At 61.0% G+C, this 22,534-nt stretch overlaps 2 protein-coding genes across 4 annotated transcripts; one reads left to right on the forward strand and one right to left on the reverse strand.

The window, feature by feature from the left end:
- Positions 1-1,281: 1,281 nt before the first annotated feature.
- LOXL1 (lysyl oxidase like 1) lies at positions 1,282-10,568 on the forward strand. Of its 2 annotated transcripts, XM_087743890.1 has the most exons (7): positions 1,283-2,410; positions 7,504-7,612; positions 8,440-8,577; positions 8,894-9,050; positions 9,136-9,231; positions 9,429-9,544; positions 9,886-10,568. In XM_087743890.1, exons 1-7 carry the CDS (start codon positions 1,363-1,365, stop codon positions 9,890-9,892), a joined length of 1,671 nt encoding a protein of 556 aa, XP_087600016.1. In that variant the 5' UTR covers positions 1,283-1,362; the 3' UTR covers positions 9,893-10,568. The 2 variants fall into 2 exon arrangements, with proteins under 2 accessions (XP_009468004.2, XP_087600016.1); XM_009469729.2 differs by lacking the exon at positions 9,886-10,568 and having other exon boundaries at positions 1,282-2,410; positions 9,429-9,548.
- Positions 10,569-17,095: 6,527 nt separating this feature from the next.
- Positions 17,096-19,835, reverse strand: LOC104016795 (zona pellucida sperm-binding protein 3). Of its 2 annotated transcripts, none has more exons than XM_087743862.1 (9): positions 19,335-19,835; positions 18,756-18,874; positions 18,563-18,666; positions 18,185-18,362; positions 17,990-18,110; positions 17,807-17,898; positions 17,501-17,637; positions 17,335-17,424; positions 17,096-17,260 (listed from the first exon to the last, which is right to left on the reverse strand). In XM_087743862.1, exons 1-9 carry the CDS (start codon positions 19,791-19,793, stop codon positions 17,136-17,138), a joined length of 1,425 nt encoding a protein of 474 aa, XP_087599988.1. In that variant the 5' UTR covers positions 19,794-19,835; the 3' UTR covers positions 17,096-17,135. The 2 variants fall into 2 exon arrangements, with proteins under 2 accessions (XP_087599988.1, XP_087599990.1); XM_087743864.1 differs by having other exon boundaries at positions 17,341-17,424; positions 19,335-19,834.
- Positions 19,836-22,534: the final 2,699 nt, after the last annotated feature.

Here is a 22,534-nt window from a genome sequence, read left to right on the forward strand (position 1 = left end):
CCCCCATGGTCAGGCTGGCCTTGGCCTCTGGACTCATCCTGGCTCCATCCCCAGCTTCGGGGCTGGGAATGAAAGCGGCAGGAGGGGGGGAAAAGGGGAAAAGGAAAAATCTACACGTGGAAAACACACGTCCCTACAGCCGGGACTTAAAGCAACAGGAAAGTGCCGGGCGGCACAAGGGCAGCTCCAGGGACAGGGGAGTGGCAGGGGTTGGGTTGTCCGCTCTGGCTTTTGGGGTGCTGCCTCAGTTTCCCCAGGGTGGAAGATGGAGGGAAGGATGCTGGGATGCTTTTTCCCAGTCCCATTTCTGCCCCAAAATATCCCCCTATGGATGCCAGGCTGGGGTCGTGGAGCTGGAAGAAGGTGGGAGGGGGGATTCAGGGGGTCCCCGGGGAGGACGAGGAGGCGAGGCCCCGGTGCTCTGTTTGCACAGGCCTGCCAGTTGGTGATGCGGAGGAGCGAGCCAAGGCGATTGCCCCAGTGTGGTGATACATTTGGGGTTTGCATGGGCCAGATCCAGCTCGCAGCAGGGTTGGGGACCCCCCGGATTTGCTCTTCAGGTCCCTCCTTTTTGTTTAATATTTCCAGCCCCAAGTTACCAACTGATGTCTGCTTTTATTCCGCCCTGGAGTTTGCTAAAAACGTTTTGTGCAGGATCCATCCTCATGTGGTCTACAATATCAAGGGAAAAAAAAAAAACAACAAATTGTCACACAGAGATAAATTCTGGGGGAAAGCTCAATTTTTTGGCACAGTTTCCCATTTGAAACCTATTGAAAGCTTTTGTGAGGGAGTGAAGGTTCTCATCCAGGCCCTCACCCTGCTATCAGGCCTCCGTGTGGGACAGTCACTGGTGTGCATTTGAGTCTCTTTGGGGGAAAACGGGATCCTTCTGAGCAGTGGCACGGGGCAGGATTGCATTGCGTTGCCCCATCGATGCTTTCCCCAAGCCCGACCCCTATTTCGAGGCCATTGTATAACACCAAACCCCGCAGGATTCAACCCAAATATTGAAGCTGTGCGTGGTGCCAGGGTTTTAAAAAGTGTAAAAAAGCGAAATTTCAGGGGTTTTTATCCCGAGTGGATGCATCCTGCGTGCAGCCAGCACCCTGCAGCCCTTCCTCCCGGCTGCTGGAGGGCAGGATCGGTGCCGGAGGCGGTTCCTAGGACCCGGCGGCGCCGCTCCCCCGCCTCCGCCCCGCTCCGCTTCCCTCCCCGCCGCCGCCGCCGCCGCCGCCGCCGCCGCCGCCGGGGAGCGCGGCCGCTCCGCCCGCCCCGGGAGCCGCTCCGCCGGGGCTGGGCGGCGGGCGCTGCGGGGAAAAGCCGCCGCGGGGCCGGGGGCCGGCGGCAACGGCGAACGGGATGGCGCGGCGGGGAGCCTGGGGGCTGTGGGCAGCGCTGGGTTGCGGGCTCTGCCTGCTGGCGGGCGGGCAGGAGCAGGCAGGCGGCGGGCAGCCTTGGAGGCAGCTGATCCAATGGGAGAACAACGGCCGCGTTTACAGCTTGCTTAATACCGGCGCCGAGTACGTACCGGCGGGGCAAGAGAGACCCGGAGGGAACCGGTTGTTGTTGGCGGGAGCGATGACCGGAGGAACGGGCAGCGTCCGGCGGCAGGCACCGGCGGTACCGCCGCGGCCGGGCTCCGAGACGGTGCGGGGGCAGACGCGGCATCCCTTCGGTTTCGGGCAGGTGCCCGAAAATTGGCGTGAGGGACCGGTGGGCGACAGTACCCCTTCCCAACGGGTACGGCCCGCCGGCCGCTCGCGCCAGCCTTCCTCCTCTTCCTCATCCTTCGCCTACGCCTCCGTCGGGCAGCCGGCGTACCCCCAATTCCCCTTCGCCCCCCAATACGAGCCCTACGAGGCACCCCGGGCATACGACGAGGCGTACACCTATTACCGCAGCACCGGCACCGGCGGGGCGGCTGTGGCTTCGGCAGCGGCAAGTGCCAGCGTGGTGTACCCCTTCCAACCCCGGGCACGCTACGAGGACTACGGGGAGGAGCAGAGCCCCTATAGAGCCCAGGGTTACTACCCAGCGGCTGAACGCCCCTATGTGCCTGCTGCCTCCCAGCCAGTTGATGGGTTGGACCGCCGGTACTCCCATAGCTTGTATCACGATGCGGGGGGCTCACCGGAGCAGGGCAGCCCGGACTCATATGCCAACCAGCAACCCACCGGCCACGGCATCGCATCGGCCGATAACCTGCAAGCTCCCGCTGGGACGGGGTACGGGGGCCAGTACCCACCCTACGAACCGCAGCCGCCTTTTCGGGCACTGGAGCCTTATGGGGTTCCTCGCCCCGAGTCCTACCTGCCTGCCAGGAGCCCCGATATGCCGCAAGCCGTCCCCGATAGCCAAGCCCGGGTCAGCGTGGGCAGTGTCTACAGGCCCAGCCACGGCGGACGGGGTGAGTCTGGGGGGGGCCCTGAGGCGGGTGGCAGCTCCCTGGGGTGGGATGGTGCCCTGGGTGCTTCATCACACGGAGGGAAGGCATCTCCGAGGGCAGAGCCCTCTCCACCCATGTCTGGTGCCAGTCGCTCTTCAGGGATGCTGCCCTGGTGCTATGGGGACAAATGTGGCTGAGGGGCCACTGAGGGGCTGGGGCTGTTTGAGACCCTACATGTTTTGGGAATGATGTTTGAGGTGGTAAAAAACAGGGAGGAAAGGGAAGGGCTGCAAGTGCCAGCAGGGTCTGGGCTTGGGGTGCATCTGTGCCATGTCCCAGGTCATCCCATGCTCATGGGGTGGGTCTGTGCTGTGGGATGGGGGGACACTGTGCTCGAGGTGGAGTTATGTGCCAAGTTCCAGGTCATCTTGCATTTGTGGGATGGCTGTGTGCCATGTCCCAGGCCATCCTGCCTGCATTGGGCGGCTGTGTGCCATGGCCTGGGGTCACGCTGCACTCCTGGGCTGGCCATATGCCACGTCCCAGGTCAGCCTGCATCCATGTGGTGGCTGAGTGCCGTGGGTTGGGGGCATGCTGTGCTCCAGGGGTAGGACAGTGCCATGTCCCGGGTCATTCTGGCCATGTGCCCTGTGCCGGGGCAGGCTCGGTCCGCTGGGTAGATCTGTGCTGCCTCACCCCGCGCCGATTGTCCCCATCACCCTCCCATGCCGGCCACATTGGGACTGCAGCAAGGGACCAAGGTTGCAGCAGGGACACTGTCATTTCATGCCCTACTGACCCCAATCCTGATGAAATCCTGTGGCTTTTGGCTGAGGCTTGCCAAGAGTGTTTTTGCTCTGTGGTGAAATTGGAAGCAAGGCTGGAGGGCGTGAGGAGCAGCAGCCTGGGGGATCTGTTCCCTGCCTGTCCCTTGGGAAACCCATCTCAGCTGAAGCCTCTGACCCATCTGACCCCATAACCCATCCAGCCCCATCCCTGGTTTCTGAGAAAATCCCATCCCAGAGGGTTCGTACTGGGGGAAGCATTCATCCCAGCCCTGCCCCATTGCGTGCTAGTGAGTAAACACAGCGAGACCAGCCGGGCTGGGTCAGCCTGAGGTCCAGCCGGCTGCACCGAAGATGTGTGGGAAAGAGCTTGGGGACAAGGTTTGTGCGGAGAGAATCTTCCTCTGGATCTCTGCCCTCCTTGCCGGGAGCAGCCGCTTCTGCCGGGCCAGGGATGGAGGGGCAAGGGATGCAAGGATGAGGGATGCAGGGACAAGGGATGCAGGGATGAGGGATGCTAGCAGTCCCGTGTCTCTGGGGAAGGACCCCTGGGGACGGCTGCCCTGCAGATGACCTGAGGCGACAGAGGGAAATGAGAAGATGCCTGCCAAGCTTATCTTCCCCCTGTTGGCAAAGGCCGTGTCCTTCAAGGATCCCTGGAAGCTGGGCCAGGAGGTGATGGTGCCATGGCTCTGCCGGGGGATCAAAGTGCCCATGGGTGGGTGGACAACCCTCGTTGGCCAGCAAGCCCATCAGCAGTACACCCACCTCTCAGTGCAGGAGCCCACAGCCTCCTTTTTCACATTTTTCCTTAATAAATGTAAACAAGGGAATAAAGATCATCCGACCAGCCCAGGGAGGTGGCTCTCTGGGGCCACCCCACTGCGTGACCTCTCCTCCAGGTCACCTACTGCTCTCTCCAGCCAAGCTTTGTTTGGGGAAAGCTGTCACCTCCCTGGGGGTCACAAAAAACCAACCAACCAAACAAACAAACAACAAAAAAAACCCAAACAAGCCTGTCACCTGTGGGGCCACCCTTCAGGCAGATTTCTTAATTGATTAAAACACTTTATAAAGATGAATCAGATGTTAATTATGCGCCTAAGCTCTTTAAGAGCCTCCTAATCGGCTCAGGAATGTGCAGCATTCCCAGCCCCTCACTGGGGCACCTGGGGGGTTAATTAAGCAATTATATCCCACCAGCTTTTATGAGGGGATTTATAGGGGCTTGCATGAGCATTGTGGATTGTCTGCTTCCCTCCATCCAAACCAGCCGGTGAAGTCACCTTAGAAGATGAGAGTTGAAATTGTTTCCAGCCCTAAATCTATAGGTGGCCAGGCTGTGGTGGAGGTGGGAGAGGAGCATCTCATGTGGCTTGGTCAAGAGAGGGAGATAAAGGCAGTAGACCAGGCTTTGGCAAGGAGATGGGGAGGAGATACCAAAAGTCTTCATGTCTCCTGCTCACAGCCACTGAAGAGGACCCAAGTGTCACCCACGTCTTGCCCAGGAGCTGAATCATCTTGTGCAAAGTAGGTCTTGGCTGGTGAAAGCCAAGCCCACATGGCATCTAGGCTGTGGGAGCAGATAGCCCACCCTTTCTTGTGGAGTTCGGCCAAGGTGCTGGTTCCCACCAGGGCTCCCTGATCTCAACCAGCCCCCCAGGAGGCATCTCCAGGGGCTTCCTCACCCCTCTCCGGACCTTCTTCCCTCTGCTTTCTTCCAGTGGGGTTTTTTGCCTTGCCCTCATGCAAACGGGTTGCCTGGGGTTGGTTTTTGAATGGGAGTGGGTTTTGGAAATCCCATGAGGTGATGGGGATTTCGGTACCCACTAAGCTTGAGTTGTGGTGGCTGTGGTGACACCTGAGGATGCTGTCACCCATGGATGGGGCACCTGGGCCAGGAGATTACAATCTTGCTGGGAAAGTCTCCCTTTTGTGGGCTTGGGGATGGGTTTGGGTTGATTTTGTTGCTATCTTCAGGCATTTAACAACCAACTGGGGATCCTGAGAAGATTCAGTGGGGCTGGGATCGGGTCAGGTGTGTCAGAAGGTCCTGGAAGAGGGATGCTGTGGGGACGGGATGAAAGGGTGCACCTCGGTCGCTTGGGGGTGTCCCCATCCCCACTACTCACAGTCACCCCCTTTGGCGGTCCCTGCATCTCCAGGGCTGGGACCCAGCACTGCCAGGCACAGGGAGGCAAAGCAGCCGCCCTCTCAGAAAACTGCTGGAGCTGGGATTTTTCGGCTAAGCCCGGCACACCTGCACAAACAGCGCGGTGGGGAGCAGGCCTGCCTTTTTTTATTATTCTAATTTTCATGGCGAATAAGAAGGAAATCTTCTCTGGCAGCTCCCCAGGGCAGGCCAAGGGGCGGAGGAGGAAAAACAAACATTTTCTTGCTGTGGTTGTCCCTTTTCAGAGGCAATAGCGGGGGGCTGCCAGGCCCCTTGACTTGCAGGAGGTGGAAAAGTGCTGGCTCAGCAAAAAGGATCAGGATTTGGCCAGCCCCCAGATGGGGACAGTTCGGTGCCTTGCTGTGATAAGGGGACATTTGGAGGGTGGTGAGGCCGGATCCTGCCATCCTATTAACCCGAGTGATGCCGGCGCTTGCAGTTTGACCCTTCGGTGCCGGGCCTGAGCCGAAAATCAGGCGTGAGACCCTACAATAACACCGGGGCCATCCAGGGCGAGCTCCGTCGTGGGGAGAAAATAAAACTCCCCGTTGGTAAAGGAGTCGGGTTTCTCTCTGCAGCGTCCAAGAATTTATTATAAACAACAGTGGGGAGGAAAAGCTGTTTTATAAATGATGACAAATGTTCCTCTCACAAGTGGGATGGGGCCCAGGGGTCTTTCTCCGTCGCTTTTTTATTATTAATTTTTTTAAGAGGGGGGGGAAAAGTCTTTCCAAGCTCTCACGATTTTCCCCCCTGGCGTGCACGGCCCCCCCTGGGTATTACATCAGCAGCGATGACCAAGCAAGCAGGGCAGGAAACGAGCTCCAAAGGAGTGACGTGATCCCTCGAGGGAAGGCAGGCCAAGAAACAAGAAGGCATTGTTCTTTTTGCCCATGGAAAAAAGGGAAAATAGGGATAAAAAAATAGGAGGGAAAAAAGGAAACATGCTGGAAACTGCCTGGGTGCAAAGGGAGGAGCTGGTAGGGCTGGAACCCCTCGTCCTTTGAAAGGGGATAGGGATGAGGGATGGGGATGAGGACAGGGATGGGGATGGGGAAGCGGATGAGGATGAGGGGTGAGGATGGGGACAAGGATGGGGATGAAGATGGGGATAAGGAGAGGAAAGGGGATGGGGACAAGGATGGGGATGAGGTTGCAGATGGGGATGAGGACAGGGATGAGGATGGGGACAAGGACAGGAATGGGAATAAGGATAGGGATGGGGTTGCGGGTGAGGATGGGAATGGGGATGAGGACAAGGACAGGGATGGGGATGAGGATGCGGATGGGGACAGGCTGGTGAGCTCGCAGGAAGGAGAGATGCTAAGCACAGGTTGTTGCAGAGCAGGGCTTGGTGTTGCAGAGGGCTGCAAGAAGGGAAACTGAGGCACAGAACACGTGGGAACATCCTGCCCATCCTGATCCTTCTTGAGGGGCAGATGTAAGGATGCTTTCCGGGTCGGTGGTCCTGGAGGAGCCTTTGGGAAGGGGAGGTGTGAAAGGGCGTTGCTAGGGGGGAAGCGCCAGCTCCAGCTGGGCTCCATAATGTAATGCTTTTGGAAAGTGAGGCAGCCCCCACCCATCCCTGCAGCTGTCTGTCTGTCTGTCTGTCCACAGCTCGCTTCGGCTTGGCCCCAAGCGCAGGACAATGTTGGGAATTAAAGAAGAGGAAGGATAATGGCATGGGGTCCTGGGGTTAGCAGAGCCCTCACTTTCACCCCTGTTTTGGGATGAAAAACAGGAAGCAGGGCAAGAAATAGACACACCCCCCTTTTTTGGAGGTCGTATCACTCTCGTCCCTGGCTGCCGCAGGGCTGGGAGCCAGGGGACTCGGGGGGACCCCAATAGCCCTTTGCAGGGCGGTGGGTCACGGCGGCTGGCCAGGGCTGGGTGTAATCGCTTCCAGGAGGCTGGGTTGAGCAATCCCGCTGTAGGAAAATGGAGGACTGGGATTTGCCAGCAGGAGCCAGGCGGGGGGGAAGAGGAGGGGAAGGGAGGATTTTCCGTCTGCAGCTTAAAATTAAAAAAACATGGCAGTCACTGAAGCAAACCTTCCCCACGAGGTCAGGGCTGGCTGCTTCAAGGAGGAGACTGCTGCATCCCCAACCCTTGTCCCCAGGCCACGTCCCCAAGACCTGTCCCCATCCTCCTGGCAGGTCTCCCCGACTTGGTGCCGGACCCCAACTACGTGCAAGCGTCCACCTACGTGCAGCGAGCTCACCTGTACTCGCTGCGCTGCGCAGCCGAGGAGAAGTGCCTGGCCAGGTAGGAGCAGCCGTGGGGTGTGGGCTGCATCCTGGGGTGAGAGGGAGATGGGGACATGGGGGGAGAGAGGGGGTTCTGGGGTGAGGGGGAGATGGGGAGCAGGCAGGCGGGAGGGGTACGGTGGGGGATGTGCTGGTGAGAGGAGGAGGAAGAGGATGGAGTAGAGGGGAAGGTAAGGGGAAAGGGAAGGGAAGAGGAAATGAAAGAGGGATGGGGAAAGAGGAGAAGGGTGAAGGAGAAGGATGGAGGAGAGAAGGAAAGGGGAAAAGGATGAGGGAAGAGGGATGGCGAAGGAGGAGAAGGAGGAAAGAAGGAAAGGGGAAAGGGAAGGGAAGAGGAAAGGGAAGAGGGATGGGGAAGGAGAAGAAGGGTTAAGGAGAAGGATGGAGGAGAGAAGGAAAGGGGAAAGGGAAGGGAAGGGAAGGATAGGGAATAGGGGGAAGGGGAAGGAGGAGAAGGATGAAAGAGAGGGGAGGAGGAAAGGGGAAAGGAGAAAGGGAAGAAGAAAGGGGAAGGGAAGGGGAAGAAGGATGGAGGAAAGGAGAAGGAAAGAGGGAATGGGAAAGGAAATGGAAAGGAAAAGAGAAAAAGCAAAGGAAGGTGTCTGGCAGGTGCTGCAGGGTAGGGGACTTTCTCTCCTCTCCTTTTTTCATCATCTCCTTTTCCATGGAGGAAACTCTCCCTGCAGAGACTCTGGATGGGGCTTTTCCTCCCCAGGGATGCCAGAGCTGAGCCTGTGCCCTGTGCCTGGGGGGGGGCTCCTGTCCCCCAGGGCTGGGGCTAAGGGCAGGGGGGACATTGGCATTGACCCTCCCCGATGTCCCCAGCACCGCCTACACTGCCGAAGCCACTGACTACGACGTGCGGGTGCTCCTGAGGTTTCCCCAGCGGGTGAAGAACCAGGGCACGGCCGACTTTCTGCCCAGCCGGCCCCGGCACAGCTGGGAGTGGCACAGCTGCCACCAGTGAGTGTCCCCACCTCGCGTCCATCAGCCCTCCTTGTCATGGCAGTTTTAAGGCTTTTGTAATGGCATTTCCCCCTTTTTGGGGCTTTGCTTTGAGGTCTTTTGCGGGGCGGGGGGGAGGGCGGGGGCGGCACCTTGCTTCACCTCTTTGTCCCTAAAGCCACCAAACTCCTGCAATTAATGTCCCCAAGGAGGGAGCTGGCAAGCTGGTGTGGACCCAGGGTTGATGGGGAGCCCCCAAAATCACATCTGGGGAGGGGACAGCACCATTTGGGGGGGGTTTCACCCTGACTCTGTCCCCCCACCCTGTCCCCAGGCACTACCACAGCATGGATGAGTTCAGCCACTATGACCTGCTGGATGCCACCACGGGGAGGAAGGTGGCCGAGGGCCACAAGGCCAGCTTCTGCCTTGAGGACACCACCTGCGATTTTGGCAACCTGAAGCGTTATGCCTGCACGGCCCACACCCAGGTGGCTTTGCAGGGGAATGCTTGAAGGGCTTTTCGGGGATCACCACCCCCCAGCCCCCCCCCCAAACCCCCTTTTCTCCCTGCAGGGCTTGAGCCCAGGCTGCTACGACACCTACAATGCTGACATCGACTGCCAGTGGATCGATATAACAGATGTGCAGCCGGGGAATTACGTCTTAAAGGTGGCTGGGATCGTTGGGGGAGATTTTTAGGGGCAAACATTACTGATTTGGGGTTGGCTTGGGATCTTCTTAAGCACCAGATTTGGAACCACGCACCTTTTTTGGTGCCATCCGTTTAACACAGGTTTAGGTGCTGCTTGCCCCCCCCCCTTACTAATTTTTGGTGGTGTTTTTGCTTCCCTTTCCCCCACTTTTAGGTTCAAGTGAACCCCAAATACATCGTCCTGGAGTCAGACTTCACCAACAACGTGGTGAGGTGCAACATCCATTACACCGGACGCTACGTCGCCACGACAAACTGCAAGATTTCCCAGTAAGGAGATGTCTATCTGTCCTTCCCTGTCCTTCCCTTGGCAAAAAAATACCAGAGATGGGGGTTGGACCTGAGCAGTTTAATTCCTTTTTTCCTCTCCTTTATCTGGGTTTTCTGCATGAGCATCCAAAACAAAGCTGGATTTGGCCAGTGGTGGAGCTGGGGGTTGGTGTCTCGCTCCCCTTTGGAGTGTTTATATGGAATTTCCTTGTTATTCCGGGGAAGAATGAAGCTGAGTTTCAAAAGACACCCCCCCCCCCCGCCTTTGAAATAATGGTTTTAAATGTCTTACTAAGCACATTCCCCAAATCCTGGGATTTTTTTTTTTTGTCTTCTTTCAGATCTTGATGGGAGCAGGGCCGGAGGGACGTCACCTGTCCCAGCCTCTGTCCCCCTCTCAAGAAAGCACCTGAGCTGGCTCCTCTGTCCCACTGCAGACCCCAGAGCCCATCAGCACCTCCTTGAGACCCCCCAAAAAAACCCCCATTTCTTCACGTTAAAAGGAGGGGATGTGAGAATGACTCTGAAATATTTTTTTATACTTAACTTTTCTTTAACCTTTGGGTTTTTTTTCCATTTCCTAAGGGAAACTGATGCTAAGTTTTAGCTGGAATAAAGGCAGGGGCCCATAAATGCTGTATAAATTATGTAAATCGCATATTAGCAATAGAAAGCTCTGTAGTCTTTAACCCCTTCAGCATTTTTTTTGAGGTGGGAGGTCTCCAGCGATGCCACCTCCCCAAGGAGGAAGAAGACAGCCCGAATGTGGAGGTGCTGCCCTGGCAGGGATGCTTGACCCCTCTTCTCGAGGCAGCTGCCATGCCAGGATGCTCCAGTTATTTTGGGGACCGAAGGTGCTGGAAATCCCGTCACTTTAACGGGGGCTTGCTCCCTCTGTTTGGCTTTTAAAAATAGGGAGGGAGCCCTTGAAATGACTGGAAGTCTTGTTTTATTATTATTATTAATATTATTATTATTTTCACGAGCTTTAAAACCAGAAATCATTAAAACACGTTGCTTTTGAGGGTTTGGTGTTTAACTGAGGCCATGGTGCCACTGCAACAACCCACGGAGGGATGTCCCGGGATGTCCCAGGATGTCCTCAAGCCATGAATGGGATGGGGATCTCTGCCGAGAGGTGACTGAAGGGAAAGCCATTGGCTTTTTCATGTTGTCCTTTAATCCAGGATGCTGAGGAGCAAAGGGCACAACACACGGGGGGAGTGGGAAGCATGTGTTCCCCAAGACACACCAAGTGCTGCTGGCTGCCTGCCCTGGCTGGGGAGGGGGTGTGGGACACGGCCACCCTCTTGGCGACATCTTTTGTGCTTTGGGAGCTGCAGCCCTGCCGTCAGCTCCTCCCCGCCGTGGCAGGTCCTGTGCGTGACCCCCCCCCCCACGTCCCCCTCCCCTTCCCGTGTACCCCATTGCCAGCTCCTGTCCCCCGCCACTAGGCCCCGTCCCCAGCAGCCCCGCCCACCACGCCCCTTCCCAGGCCCCGCCCCCTCCGACCCCGCCACTTAGGCCCCGCCCACCCCGGCAGCGGGGGCGGGGGCTGCCGGGCCGAGCCCCGCGGGGAGCTGCGCCCCCGCCCCGGGACAGGACCCCCCTTCCCGGGGGCGGGTGCTGGGCGCGGGCCGGGCCCCGCCGGGGACCCCGGGACCGGGGGGAGCGGGGGAGCTCGGCCGGGCCGGGCCAGGGCTCGGGAGGGCCGGGGGACCCGGGCGCGGAGAGGCGGCCGGCGGGGCCGAGCTCCCGCCCGCAGGAGGACGGGGCGGCCCCGGGCTCCGGCCCCGGGCCCTGCCCGGCGGTGCTGCCGTGCAGCCCGGGACACCCCGGGGCGGCCTCGGCCCGCACACGCTGGATCGCCGCTCCCGGCCTCGCCGGTGGACGCCCCCCCCAGCACTTCCCCGCCAGCCCCACAGCGTTTATTTCAGCTCCTGCTCCCGCCCCAGTATCTCTTTTGGCTCCAGCTCTGCAGCGGTGCTTCTCCAGCCCCACGGTCGCTGTCAGCCCAGCCCCAGCGGTTTTATTCCGGCCCCAGCCCCACGGTCGGTATTTCAGCCCCAGCTCTGCATCATGTCAGCCCCAGCCCCACAGCATTTATTTCAGCTCGAGCCCTGAAGGACTCATTTCAGCTTTAGTCCTGGGCTCTCTATTTCGGCTCCAGCCCTGCAGTGGTTCAGCTCCTGCCTTCAGCTCTTGAGTTCAGCCCCAGCCCCAGGGTCTGTATTTCAGCTCCAGCTCCAGCCCTAAGGTGGTTATTTTGGCACCAGCCCTCCGAGGTTTCAGCTGAGGTTTCAGCTCCAGCCCTACAGTTGGTATTTCAGCTCCAGCTCTGTATCGTTCCAGCTCTAGAGTTTTTATTTCTGCCCCAGCCCCTGCCCTAGAGTCTCTGTTTCAGCTCCAGCTCTGGGTCGTTTCAGCTCCAGCCCCATAGCCTGTTTCCACCCCCGCCCCCAGGTCTGTATTTCAGCCCCAGCCCCACAGTCTCTATTTGGGCTCCAGCTCTCTGTCGTTTCAGCTCCAGCCCTGGAGCATTTATTCCAGCCCTACGGTCAGTGTTTCAGCCCCCGTCCCACGGTCTTTATTTTGGCTCCAGCCTCACAGTCTTATTTCAGCTCCAGCTCTGTGTCATTTCAGTCCCAGCCCTACAGCCTTTGTTTTGGCTCCTGCTGGACCTGTATTTCAGGTCCAGCTTTACATTCAGCTCCAGACCTACAGCATTTATTCCAGCTCCAGCCCCATGGTTGGTATTCCAGCTCTGTGTCATGTCAGCCCCGAGGTCTTAATTTCAGCTCCGGCCCTACAGTATTACCAAGCGACAGTATACCAAGAGGAAATGGCCTCAAGCTGCTCCAGGGGAGGTTTAGGTTGGCTATTAGGAAAAATTTCTTCACAGAAAGGGTAGTCAGGCACTGGCACAGGCTGCCCAGGGAAGTGGTTGAGTCCCCATCCCTGGGGGTATTTAAAAGATGTGTAGATGTGGTGCTTAGGGACGTGGTTTAGTGGTGGACTTGGCAGTGTTAGGTTAATGGTTGGACTTGATGATCTTAAAGGTCTTTTCCCGCCTAAACGATTCTATTATTTATTTCAGCACCAGCCCTATGGTCTTTATTTAAGCCCCAGCATCTGCCCCAAGGTCTTTTTTTTCCTCCAGCATCTCAACCTGTATTCCAGCTCTACATTCAGCTCTATCCCTACAGTCGCTATTTCAGCTCCGGCCCTACAGTCTGTATTTCAGCCCAGCCCCAAGGGTCTTTATTTCATCTCTAACTCTACAATCTTCATTTCAGCTCCAGCCCCAGGGTCATTATTTCAGGTCTAGCTCCACCCTTACACATTTTATTTCAGCCCCAGCCCCACTGTTTGAGCTCTCGCTCCACATCTTCCCCCTGCCTCTGTGTGAAAGCTGCTCCTGGTTCTCAGGGCAGCACTGGGCCTGCTGACAAGGTCGTAAATCAATCACTGCCATCGCTCCAGTACCAACGTGAGCTGTCATCTCTCTTCCAATATCGCCTTGATCAGCGCGTCTGGGTACCGAATAAAGCGTTGCCCCCCCAGCCCCGTTTTGCCCGGAGACCATCTCATGCATCGCCCTCGGCCTGGAGCACGCCGGCGCCCCGTGCTTCAGGGGCAAACGCGACCGGACCCCACCTCCGGTGAGGGGCCCACGGCCCTGACCCCCCCCACCCCCGAGCCGGCGTCGGGGGGCTGGGAACGGCCCCACCTCCGCTCGGCCTCCGGCTCCCCGCCCCCCAAGGCGGCCCGGGGGCTGAGCCCCAGAAACCCAGCCCTGAGCCCCAGCCCCCCCAGCCGCTGCCCAGCCCCGCAGCCCCGGGATCCCTGGCCCAGCCCCGAACACCGGCGCTCGGCTCCTCCGGGGCCGCTGAGCCCCGCGGCTGAGCCGGGTCCGCCCGCCCCGAGCCAGCCCCGGGCTCGGTGCAGGGCTCCGACACGCAGCCTCAGTCCCGCCTGGGGCTGGAGCCCCCCGGCCGCTGCGTGGCTCCCGGTCACGCTTTATTAAGGGACGGGTACCGCCGTGCCACAGTACCGGGATGAAACAGTAACGGGAGCCCCGTTACCACCCGCAGTTACAGCGTTGTCGCTCCCGGCACAGCCCCGCCGTCGCCCCGGGGAGCCGGGCCCGGGGCCTCCCCGCCTCAGCTCCGGCCCCGCTCGGACCCCCCGCCCCCGGGCAGCGGTCGGGGCCCTTCGCCGCCCCCGCGGGCTCCGGCACCCGCTCGGCGCCGCACCGGCCTCCGGGGCCGCCGCCGCTGCCCGACCCCAGCCGGGAGCTGCCGCCGGGACGGGGCCCCGCTCCCCCGCCCCAGCACACCGCCCGCCCGGGCCGGGCCTCCCCCGCGCCGCCTCCTGCCCGGGGGCCCGGCCGTGCCGCTCCGGCCCCCGGGGCAGAGCGCGGGCCCGCCCGCACCAACAGCGGCTCCGGCCCGCCCAGCACCTCCCGGCGCCCTCGGCCCGCGGGGCGGCAGCACCGGCACCGCCGCCCGCTCCCCGCCGCCGCGCCCGCGCCGTACGGCCTCTGCCCCGCTCCGCCTCCGCTCCGCCCAATCCCCGGCCTTGTTTTCAATCCGGCCCCGCCGCTCCCGTTCCCCGCAGGCCCCATTTCCGCCGCCGCCGCTTCGGGAGACACGAGGGGTCGTGGTCCCCCTTCCGCAGTCGCTGTCGCTGTGCCGCGGGAGGCGGGCGGGGGCTCCGCAGCGAGGCCGCTCCCGGTTCCCGTACAACCCCCCCAAAGCCGGGAAGGGCTTGAGCTCGCCGCGACCCCGCGCCGCCGGGACCGCCCGGGCTGGGAGCTCTCCGGGAGCGGGGCCTCGACGGTGCGGGGGGGACGGGGCGGGATGGGGCTCCCCGTGCCTGCGGCCGGGCCGCGCCTCCCGAGGCGGCGGAGGCGGGATCGGGCCCGGCGGGGGAGGCGGGGCCGGATTGGAAAGAAGGTCCGGGATTGGACGGAGCGCAGGCGGGAGGGGCGGGGCCGCTTTGAAGAAGCGGGCTGCGATTGGATTAGACGGAGGCAGGCGGGGTCGGGCGCTGTCCCGGCCCGGGATTGGCTGGGCGAGAGGCCGTAGAGCGGTGCTGGTGCTACCGCTGCCGCCCCGCGGGCCGAGGGCGTCGGTGAGCCGGGCCGGGGGCGCCGGGAGCGGGGCGGCGGGCAGCGCTAGGCGGGCCCGCGCTCTGCCCCGGGGGCCGGAGCGGCACGGCCGGGCCCCCGGGCAGGAGGCGGCGCGGGGGAGGCCCAGCCCGGGCGGGCGGTGTGCTGGGGCGGGGGAGCGGGGCCCCGTCCCGGCGGCAGCTCCCGGCTGGGGTCGGGCAGCGGCGGCGGCCCCGGAGGCCGGTGCGGCGCCGAGCGGGTGCCGGAGCCCGCGGGGGCGGCGAAGGGCCCCGACCGCTGCCCGGGGGCGGGGGGTCCGAGCGGGGCCGGAGCTGAGGCGGGGAGGCCCCGGGCCCGGCTCCCCGGGGCGACGGCGGGGCTGTGCCGGGAGCGACAACGCTGTAACTGCGGGTGGTAGTGGAGCTCCCGTTATTATTATTTCATTCTGTTATTATAAGCACGATGCGTAACAGTCACTTAGAGACAATGAAGTGCAATGAAGTGCAGTGCAGGTTTCGCCAGGGGGGCGGTGCTGCCCCCAGCGCCCCGGGGCCCCTTCCCCCGCCCCGCCCCGGTCCCAGCGCTCCCCGCCCGCTGCTGGGGCCCTGGGCCGCGGGTGGGTGCCCTCCCCGTCCCCTATCGCACCGGGGGCTGCCGGGACTAAGAGGACTGGGGCGAATTAAGAGCTGCGCCAGGGCGCCCCGGGCTGCGGGGCTGGGCCTGGGAACCGGCTGGGGGGGCTGGGGTTCGGGGCTGGGGCTCAGGGCTGGGTTTCTGGGGCTCAGCCCCAGGGCCGCCTTGGGGGGCGGGGAACCGGAGGTGCAGCAGCCACAGCAGCCATTCCCGGCACGCAGACGCCGGGTCAGTGGGCTGGGGGGAGGGGGGTCAGGGCCGTGGGCCCCTCACCGGAGGTGGGATCCGCTCCTGCTTGCCCCCAAAGCACGGGACGCCGGCGTGCACCAGGCTGAACTCAACGCCTGAGATGGGGGGAGCAACGCTTTATTTGGTGGTCACGCTGATCAAGGCAATATTGGGAGAGAGATGACAGCTCACGTTGGTACTGGAGCGATGGCAGTGACTGATTTACGACCTTGTCAGCAGGCCCAGTGCTGCCCTGAGAACCAGGAGCAGCTTTCACCCAGAGGCAGGGGGAAGATGTGGGGCTGGAGCTGAAATAAAGATCATGGGGCTAGAGATGAAAAAAACACAGCAGGGCTGAGGCTGGGCTGAAATAAAGACGATGGGGAAGGGGCTGGAGCTGAAACCTCACAGGGCTGGTGCCAAAATAGTGACCGTAGGGCTGCAGCTGAAATACAGACCCTGGGGCTGGGGCTGAACTCAAGAGCTGAGGGCAGGAGCTGAACCACTGCAGGGCTGGAGCCAAAAGAGAGAGCCCAGGACTAAAGCTGAAATGAGTCCTTCAGGGCTCGAGCTGAAATAAATGCTGTGGGGCTGGGGCTGACATGATGCAGAGCTGGGGCTGAAATACCGACCGTGGGGCTGGGGCCGGAATAAAACCGCTGGGGCTGGGCTGACAGCGACCGTGGGGCTGGAGAAGCACCGCTGCAGAGCTGGAGCCAAAAGAGATACTGGGGCGGGAGCAGGAGCTGAAATAAACGCTGTGGGGCTGGCGGGGAAGTGCTGGGGGGGGCGTCCACCGGCGAGGCCGGGAGCGGCGATCCAGCGTGTGCGGGCCGAGGCCGCCCCGGGGTGTCCCGGGCTGCACGGCAGCACCGCCGGGCAGGGCCCGGGGCCGGAGCCCGGGGCGGGGCCGGAGCCCGGGGCCGCCCCGTCCTCCTGCGGGCGGGAGCCCGGCCCCGCCGGCCGCCTCTCCGCGCCCGGGTCCCCCGGCCCTCCCGAGCCCCGGCCCGGCCCGGCCCGGCCGAGCCCCCCCGCTCCTGGGGCTCCCCGGCGGGGCCCGGCCCGGGCAGCCCCCGCCCAGCCCGCAGCCGCGGGACCGCTGCTGGGGCGGGCAGGGCTTAAGTGGGCGGGACGAGGGGCGGGGCCGCCGGAGGGCCCCTCCCGCGGAGCCCCCGGCGCGCGGCGGGGCTATCACTCGTCCCCTTCCAGGAGGATCCCCCCAAACTCGCCCTCCCGAAGGAATCGGGGTCCTTCCCTGGCCGAGCCGGGGCCCCCCGCACCCTGCTCTGCCCCTCCGCCCCAGGAGCGGTGGGCGGAGGCCGGGGGACACAGCTGGCACTCCTCTAGGGTGAGGGGACCGTTCCCAGCGTCACCCATGCAGAGGCAGCGGGGCAACCCTGTAACTGAGCCCCAGGGAGGGCTGAGGCCCGGGTGGAGATGTGGGGGACCCCCCCGGGAGCTGGGCTGCTCCGGCACCCCCACGGCTACGTGCTGGGGACGGATGCTCCCTCCCTGGCAGTGCGCCCAGCCCAGGCACGTCCCCACGCTGCCGTCGCAGAGGGAGCAGCACCGACACGGTTTGTCCTCCCCAGGCTTTATTCGGCTCTCGCCCCATGCTCACACCGAGGCACGGGCACACCTCCTGCGTCCCACGCTGACGGCCAGCACCGCCACTGCCAGCCCCATGCCGGCTGCCATGCAGATCAGCCCTGTCCCCACTCCGGGCACCACCGTCACCCCACCTGCAAAACCAAGGGGGGCTGTTAGCACTGATCACCGGGCCCGTGCCACAGGGCCACGGCTGGCGGGGGCTCACCCTGACCTCCCTCTGGCCGCTCTCCCACAGCGCCTGGGTCCCTCGAGAGGAGCACGGGGCCAATGACCACGTCGGCTTCAGCCTCTTTCCCTGGGGAGGAAGGAGCGATGAGGTGGGCTTGCCCCACGACCCCGGGGTGTCCCCTTCGTCCCCACAGGGACCTTACCATTGGCGTCGTGGCGGCGGAAGCGTCGACTGGGCCATCGCTCCAGGGGGTTGAGCCTTCGGGAGAGCGTGGGGGACTCGCAGTTGCCCGTCTCGCAGCAGCTGCAGATGTCCCGGGTGCCTTCCACTGGTGCCCAGCTGCAGTGGGGTGGGACCATTGTCACCAGAGTCCCCCCCACCAGCACTCACGGAGCATTCGTGCCCCCCAAGCCTGGGTCCATGACGCATCCCCGTGCCATGTCAGGCCTGCAGGATGTGGGTGGGGACCTGCTCAGATGTGTCTCATCCCGGTGCGGTGGTTACTCACGTGTTTCTGGCTTTGTTGAAGGAGCAAGCCTTGTTCAGAGGGTCCGGGGCTTGGTCCACTGGGGTCACCTTCAGGTGGCAGGTGATATAGATCTGTGGGGAGGGCAGGGGAGAGGGGTGGGGACACACTTGTGGGGGACACTGGCTTGATTTGTGGCTGGCGGGGGGGGACACACAGCCTTACCAGGTTCCTGGCGTCCCCTGCAAACCTGAACACATCAATCCTGAAGCGCAGCACGTCCTCCCGGGGCCGGGGGGTGATGAAAGCAGAGCTGGTGTCGTCCGACCTCCCATCAACCAGGCACCTGGGTGGGACAGGGGGGTCAGCATCCCGGGGGATCCCCCCTAGTGCCGCCGCCAGCGGGTCCCCAGGCCTCACCCGTTGAAGTCGATGATGGCGTAGTGGGGTGAGGAGTCAGTGCCGGGGCTCAGGGCGGCCACGCAGCTGTCCACGAACAACCGCAGCGGCACGTGGCTCTCGGTGCCCACCTCCGCTTGGATGTTGAGGATGTCACCCAGTTGGAAACCGGTGAAGGGTCTCTCGGCGCTCCAGTCCTCTGCAAGGCAGCGCCGGGGTGACAAAGGGGGTGGCTCCGGCCGTCCCCAAGCTCCCATGGGCCAGAGCCAAGGCTCTGCCCAAAAGCAGGAGTGCTGGTGTTTGCCATGGGGTGGGTTGGCTTCCCCAGCAGGGAGCTCCCCTGCTCTGGGAAAAGGATGGAAAATCCCCATCCACAGGTTGGGATCGCTTCCCACCTACCATTCATGAGGCGCAGGGAGAACACCAGCCTCTCCTCTGCTGACAGCATGGAGCTAAAGGGAGCCCAGGTGGGCCGGATGGCATTGCTGCTCACGTTCTCCCTCCTGGGCAAGAACCACCGCGTGTCAGGACACGGCCCCGTGCTGGTCCCCGGAGACCAGGGTGGGGGGTACTGAGGATGGGGAGCCCTTACCTGGGGTAGTGGCACTCGATGGGGATAACGGCAGGGTTGCTGCGGATGATGACAGGGTTGCTGGCGGGGCTGGGGTCGTAGTTGAGGAGCGTGCGGTAAATGAGGGAATCTGGTGTGATCTGGGCAGAAAAGCATTGAGAAGCCATCGGAGAGGCCACCCCACCTCCCACCACCACCGGGCCACATAGCCATCCTCTCCCAAGTGGGAAATGCTGGGGAAATCCAAAGAAAGGGGGAAAAAGCCAGGAAAAAGGGGATGGAGAAGACGTCCCGCTCCGTTCTCAGTGAATTAAATTAAAATGGGCCAAAACACAAGCAAAAAGGGGTCTGACATGAGGGCTTTGCACCATTGACGTGTCTCCAGCCAAAAGGGCAAAGCAGCTTTGGGGAAAAATGCTCCAGTTTGCAGGGAATACCTGCTCTTCCTTCCCCTAGGGTGTTCCTCGATGGTGTTCTGCATCCAGCACCCAGAACAACCCCGGCATCACAGAGGTTGCCCAGTGCACGGTCCTGCTACACAGCAGGAAGCCAGGCGGGATCCTGGGACTGGGGGAAGCACTGAGGGGGAGAAGGTCTTACCTGCACGATGCTGCCGCACTCGTGGAGACCAGCGGTGAAGATGACGGTGTTGTGGGCAGGGTTCAGTGAGGAATGCTTGCATGCCGCCGGCCCCAGCGTCAGGTCGGCCGCGTTGACCAAGCGGCCCGTGCCGAAGAGGTCCCTGTGCACCGTCACCACCAGCTGAGCCTCCTGGCACTGCACCGTCACCGGCTGCTGGCTGGAAATGGCTCGAGATTGGGGGTCCTCCACCCAGGACCAGGTGTGGGGGTCTGCTCGTGCCCCCCGGCTTGCCAGATCACCCCAGGAGAAATCCCAGGGTGGGTAGGCAGCCACCTCGCTCGCCGTCCAGCAGAGGAGAGTGAGGATCAAGCCGCTTTCGTGTCCCATTCCTCCTTCTTCCAGCAAACCCCAGCACAGAGAGCCAGGGCTGGTCCTCCAGCCTTTATATCCCTGCAGGAGCAGGAGCCGTCCGCCCATGGGCTCCCGTTTGGGGACCCAAAGGCCAGCCCTCGTGGGTGCGGGGAGAGGGGAGGCATGACCGAGTCATTTCCGGGGTGCTAGGACCCCCTGTTCCCCAGCAGCCCAAGGTGAGAGAAAACATCCTCGTCAGCCTCTTTGGGGAAGTTGTTTATAAAACTCAGCAGAAGCTGGAGACGGGGAGACTGGTACAAAGTGGCTTGTTTAGGTTATAAGGTGATAAGGGGCTTTTCAAGGCTGCTGGGGTGGTGACAGGAGCGGGGGAAGCAGGGTCCATGATTCCAGTCCGGGTGCTTCCCGTCCCCTCCGTGGGGACCATTCCTGCCTGGCGCCATCAGCCCCCCTGGGACTTTGGTTTTCCGTTCAGCTGCTGATGTGCTGGCGGGAGCCAGGAACCCACGTGCTCACAGCTCCAGCTCAAACAGGGTCTTTAAGCATCCCCCTGCTCCGCAGCAGGGCCAGGACCGGGACCAGGATGTTTGGGCACCGCTAACCCAGCAGCAGCTAATGGAGCAACCTCACCACTGACACGAGTGCAGCTGTTCTCAGCCAGGGCCAAACAACCCCCATTTCAGCCTCTGCAGTGAGGTCATTAGCTGCAGAGCCGCAACCGTTTTTTTCAATCTCTGCTGCCCTTCCCCAGCTCTTTGGCTTGTGTTTGTTTTGTTGCCTTCAAGGAAATGGGCTCAGGGTAGAAGAAGCCGGAGGCGAGGTGCTCCGCCCATCGCTCCCTTCCCCACCGCAGCGCCCTGCTTTGCATCCCATCCCCCGCGAGCAGGGCTGGGCACTGCCCAGCTCCTCACAGCTGGGAAAGAGGGAAAGCTGCTTAAAAATAAACCCTGTATATTTTCAAGCCTCATTATTGGAGTTTCTGTCTCTTCTTTTGAACATTTTTAACTCTTTTTCCCTGCCAGGGCTCTGCAAGCATCCCATCGGCTCTGTACGAGGGATGCTCTGTTTCATAGCCCAAATCCCTCTCCATCTTTCGGGATATCCCTGGCAAGCCTTAGGGGCAGTAGAAAGCCTCTGATTTGGATGTTTGAGCTGGAGCAGCTGAGCCATTTCTGGGAAAATGAAAAGAAACTGAAAGGTTTTGGGGCAGATGTCAGCCAGCCTGCTCCTAGCAGAAACCCTGGCAAAAATTACGGACCAGAATAAAACCTTCTGCCTTTCCCACCAGCTCCTTTTCCCTGACAGCCAATGCCCTGTCCCTGCTGCTCTCAGCAGGTCCAGGAATTTGCCTTCATGATTAAAATACCTTGAGACTGGCACTTGCATAGAAATGCCAGGGATTCCAGCAAGCTGAGCCCCGTGAGTCAGGGAGATAACAGCAGCGGCAATGCTGAATCAGTAAATAAGTGGCTGCACCCCTCCCAAGGGAGAGCATTGCCGCTCAGCGAGGTCCTTGGCTGCAAGGACCGCGGGAGATGCCTGGTCTCACCCCATCGCATCCCAGAGAGCTGCAAGCTCAGGGGCCAGCTCCAGGGTTAGGTTGTGGGTCTCTGGGTACCAGGGCTTGATCCCAGCAGGAGAATACATCCCCTTAATGGGTCACGTTGTGTTTACACAGCTCAAATTAGCAGAGGTGACTCCCAGGTGGAGAAACAGGCCCAGATTCAGAGGAGAGGAGGTATTTCTCTCTGAAAAAGGGGATTTCTGCTCCCAGTTTAGCCCTTGCCAGGACCAGCTCTCCCATCTTTATTCCAAGCACAACCCAACACTGGCTGTGGACCAGCGCAGTTGGGAAAGAGCATGAGCTCATTTTTTTGAGGGAGTCAGAGATGAGTAAGTCCCAGGGCACTGGACAAGCACAAAACCCAGTGTTTTTTCCCCCATTGCATAAAGGACACTCCAAGGCACACCTCATTTTTGCTTATAACATGAAGTTTTAAGTCAAAAATCTCTCATTAGACAGTGAGGTCAGTGCTGCAGTTGAGCCTCGCCGGAGCCAGGTATGCTGCCTGGGAAGGGGCAGGAGCTGCTGGAGTGAGATGGCTGCTCTGGAAAGCCAGAGAGTGTTTTCGCCATCCCCAATTTCTGTGTAGACCAGATTTGGCTGATATTTGTCTTCCTTCCTGGAGCCAGGTAAGATATTTTGCTTAGGTGGCTGCAGGGCAACTATTCCAAGCAGCATAGAGAAGGGTTTTCATTTAAAAGACTCCTCTGTGTGTCTCAGCAAACCAGAGAGATAGTCCCTGCTCAGAGCACATGTGCCAAGGAATAGTCAGGGCACTGCACACCTAGAGAAGATGCTGATCAAGAAGGAATCAGTTATGTGAAGATTTAACATACGTCAGCAGCCATAACTCATGGTCTGGGAGATTCGGTTTGGGTGAGGAAATATTTCTTCTCCAGGAGGGTTGTGCAGCCCTGAGATGGGCACACAGAGGTGGAGGATCTCCATCCACAGACATTTCCAGCCTCAGCCAGGCCAGCACAGGGCTGATACACCTGGTGTTGGACTGGAGACCTTCTGAGATCTCTTCCACCCATGTTTCCATGCCCTCTTCCTCTCCCTTCTGCCCCAAAACCTGACAACTCACAGCTCTAAGTGGACACTGAAGACCTCCCAGCTATTCCCCCTAAAAGCTCCTACCTCCCGCCTTGCTGCAAGACAAGGACTAAACCCTCCCAGCAAGGATCAGATTATATGGATGAGGAAAGAACCCATACTGAAACCCCAACCCAAAATCTGTGCAGCTCCCTGATCCAACCCAGAACTAATCTTAATTTTGAGGGAA

The sequence above is a fragment of the Nipponia nippon genome, unplaced genomic scaffold (assembly GCF_047370975.1).
Source record: "Nipponia nippon isolate SJK-2023a ecotype South Korea unplaced genomic scaffold, ASM4737097v1 scaffold_9, whole genome shotgun sequence".
Classification (NCBI taxonomy): domain Eukaryota; kingdom Metazoa; phylum Chordata; class Aves; order Pelecaniformes; family Threskiornithidae; genus Nipponia; species Nipponia nippon.

Excerpts from the sequence above, each read along its gene's own strand:
- LOC104016795 (XM_087743862.1), bottom strand. The coding sequence starts at position 19,793 with ATGGGCGGACGGCTCCTGCTCCTGCAGGGATATAAAGGCTGGAGGACC. Across the intron at positions 18,875-19,334 it reads AGTGCGGCAGCATCGTGCAG|ATCACACCAGATTCCCTCAT; the intron begins GTAAGACCTTCT and ends TTTTCTGCCCAG. Across the intron at positions 18,667-18,755 it reads ATCGAGTGCCACTACCCCAG|GAGGGAGAACGTGAGCAGCA; the intron begins GTAAGGGCTCCC and ends GTTCTTGCCCAG.
- LOXL1 (XM_087743890.1), top strand. The coding sequence starts at position 1,363 with ATGGCGCGGCGGGGAGCCTGGGGGCTGTGGGCAGCGCTGGGTTGCGGG. Across the intron at positions 2,411-7,503 it reads GCCCAGCCACGGCGGACGGG|GTCTCCCCGACTTGGTGCCG; the intron begins GTGAGTCTGGGG and ends TCCTCCTGGCAG. Across the intron at positions 8,578-8,893 it reads GAGTGGCACAGCTGCCACCA|GCACTACCACAGCATGGATG; the intron begins GTGAGTGTCCCC and ends CCCTGTCCCCAG.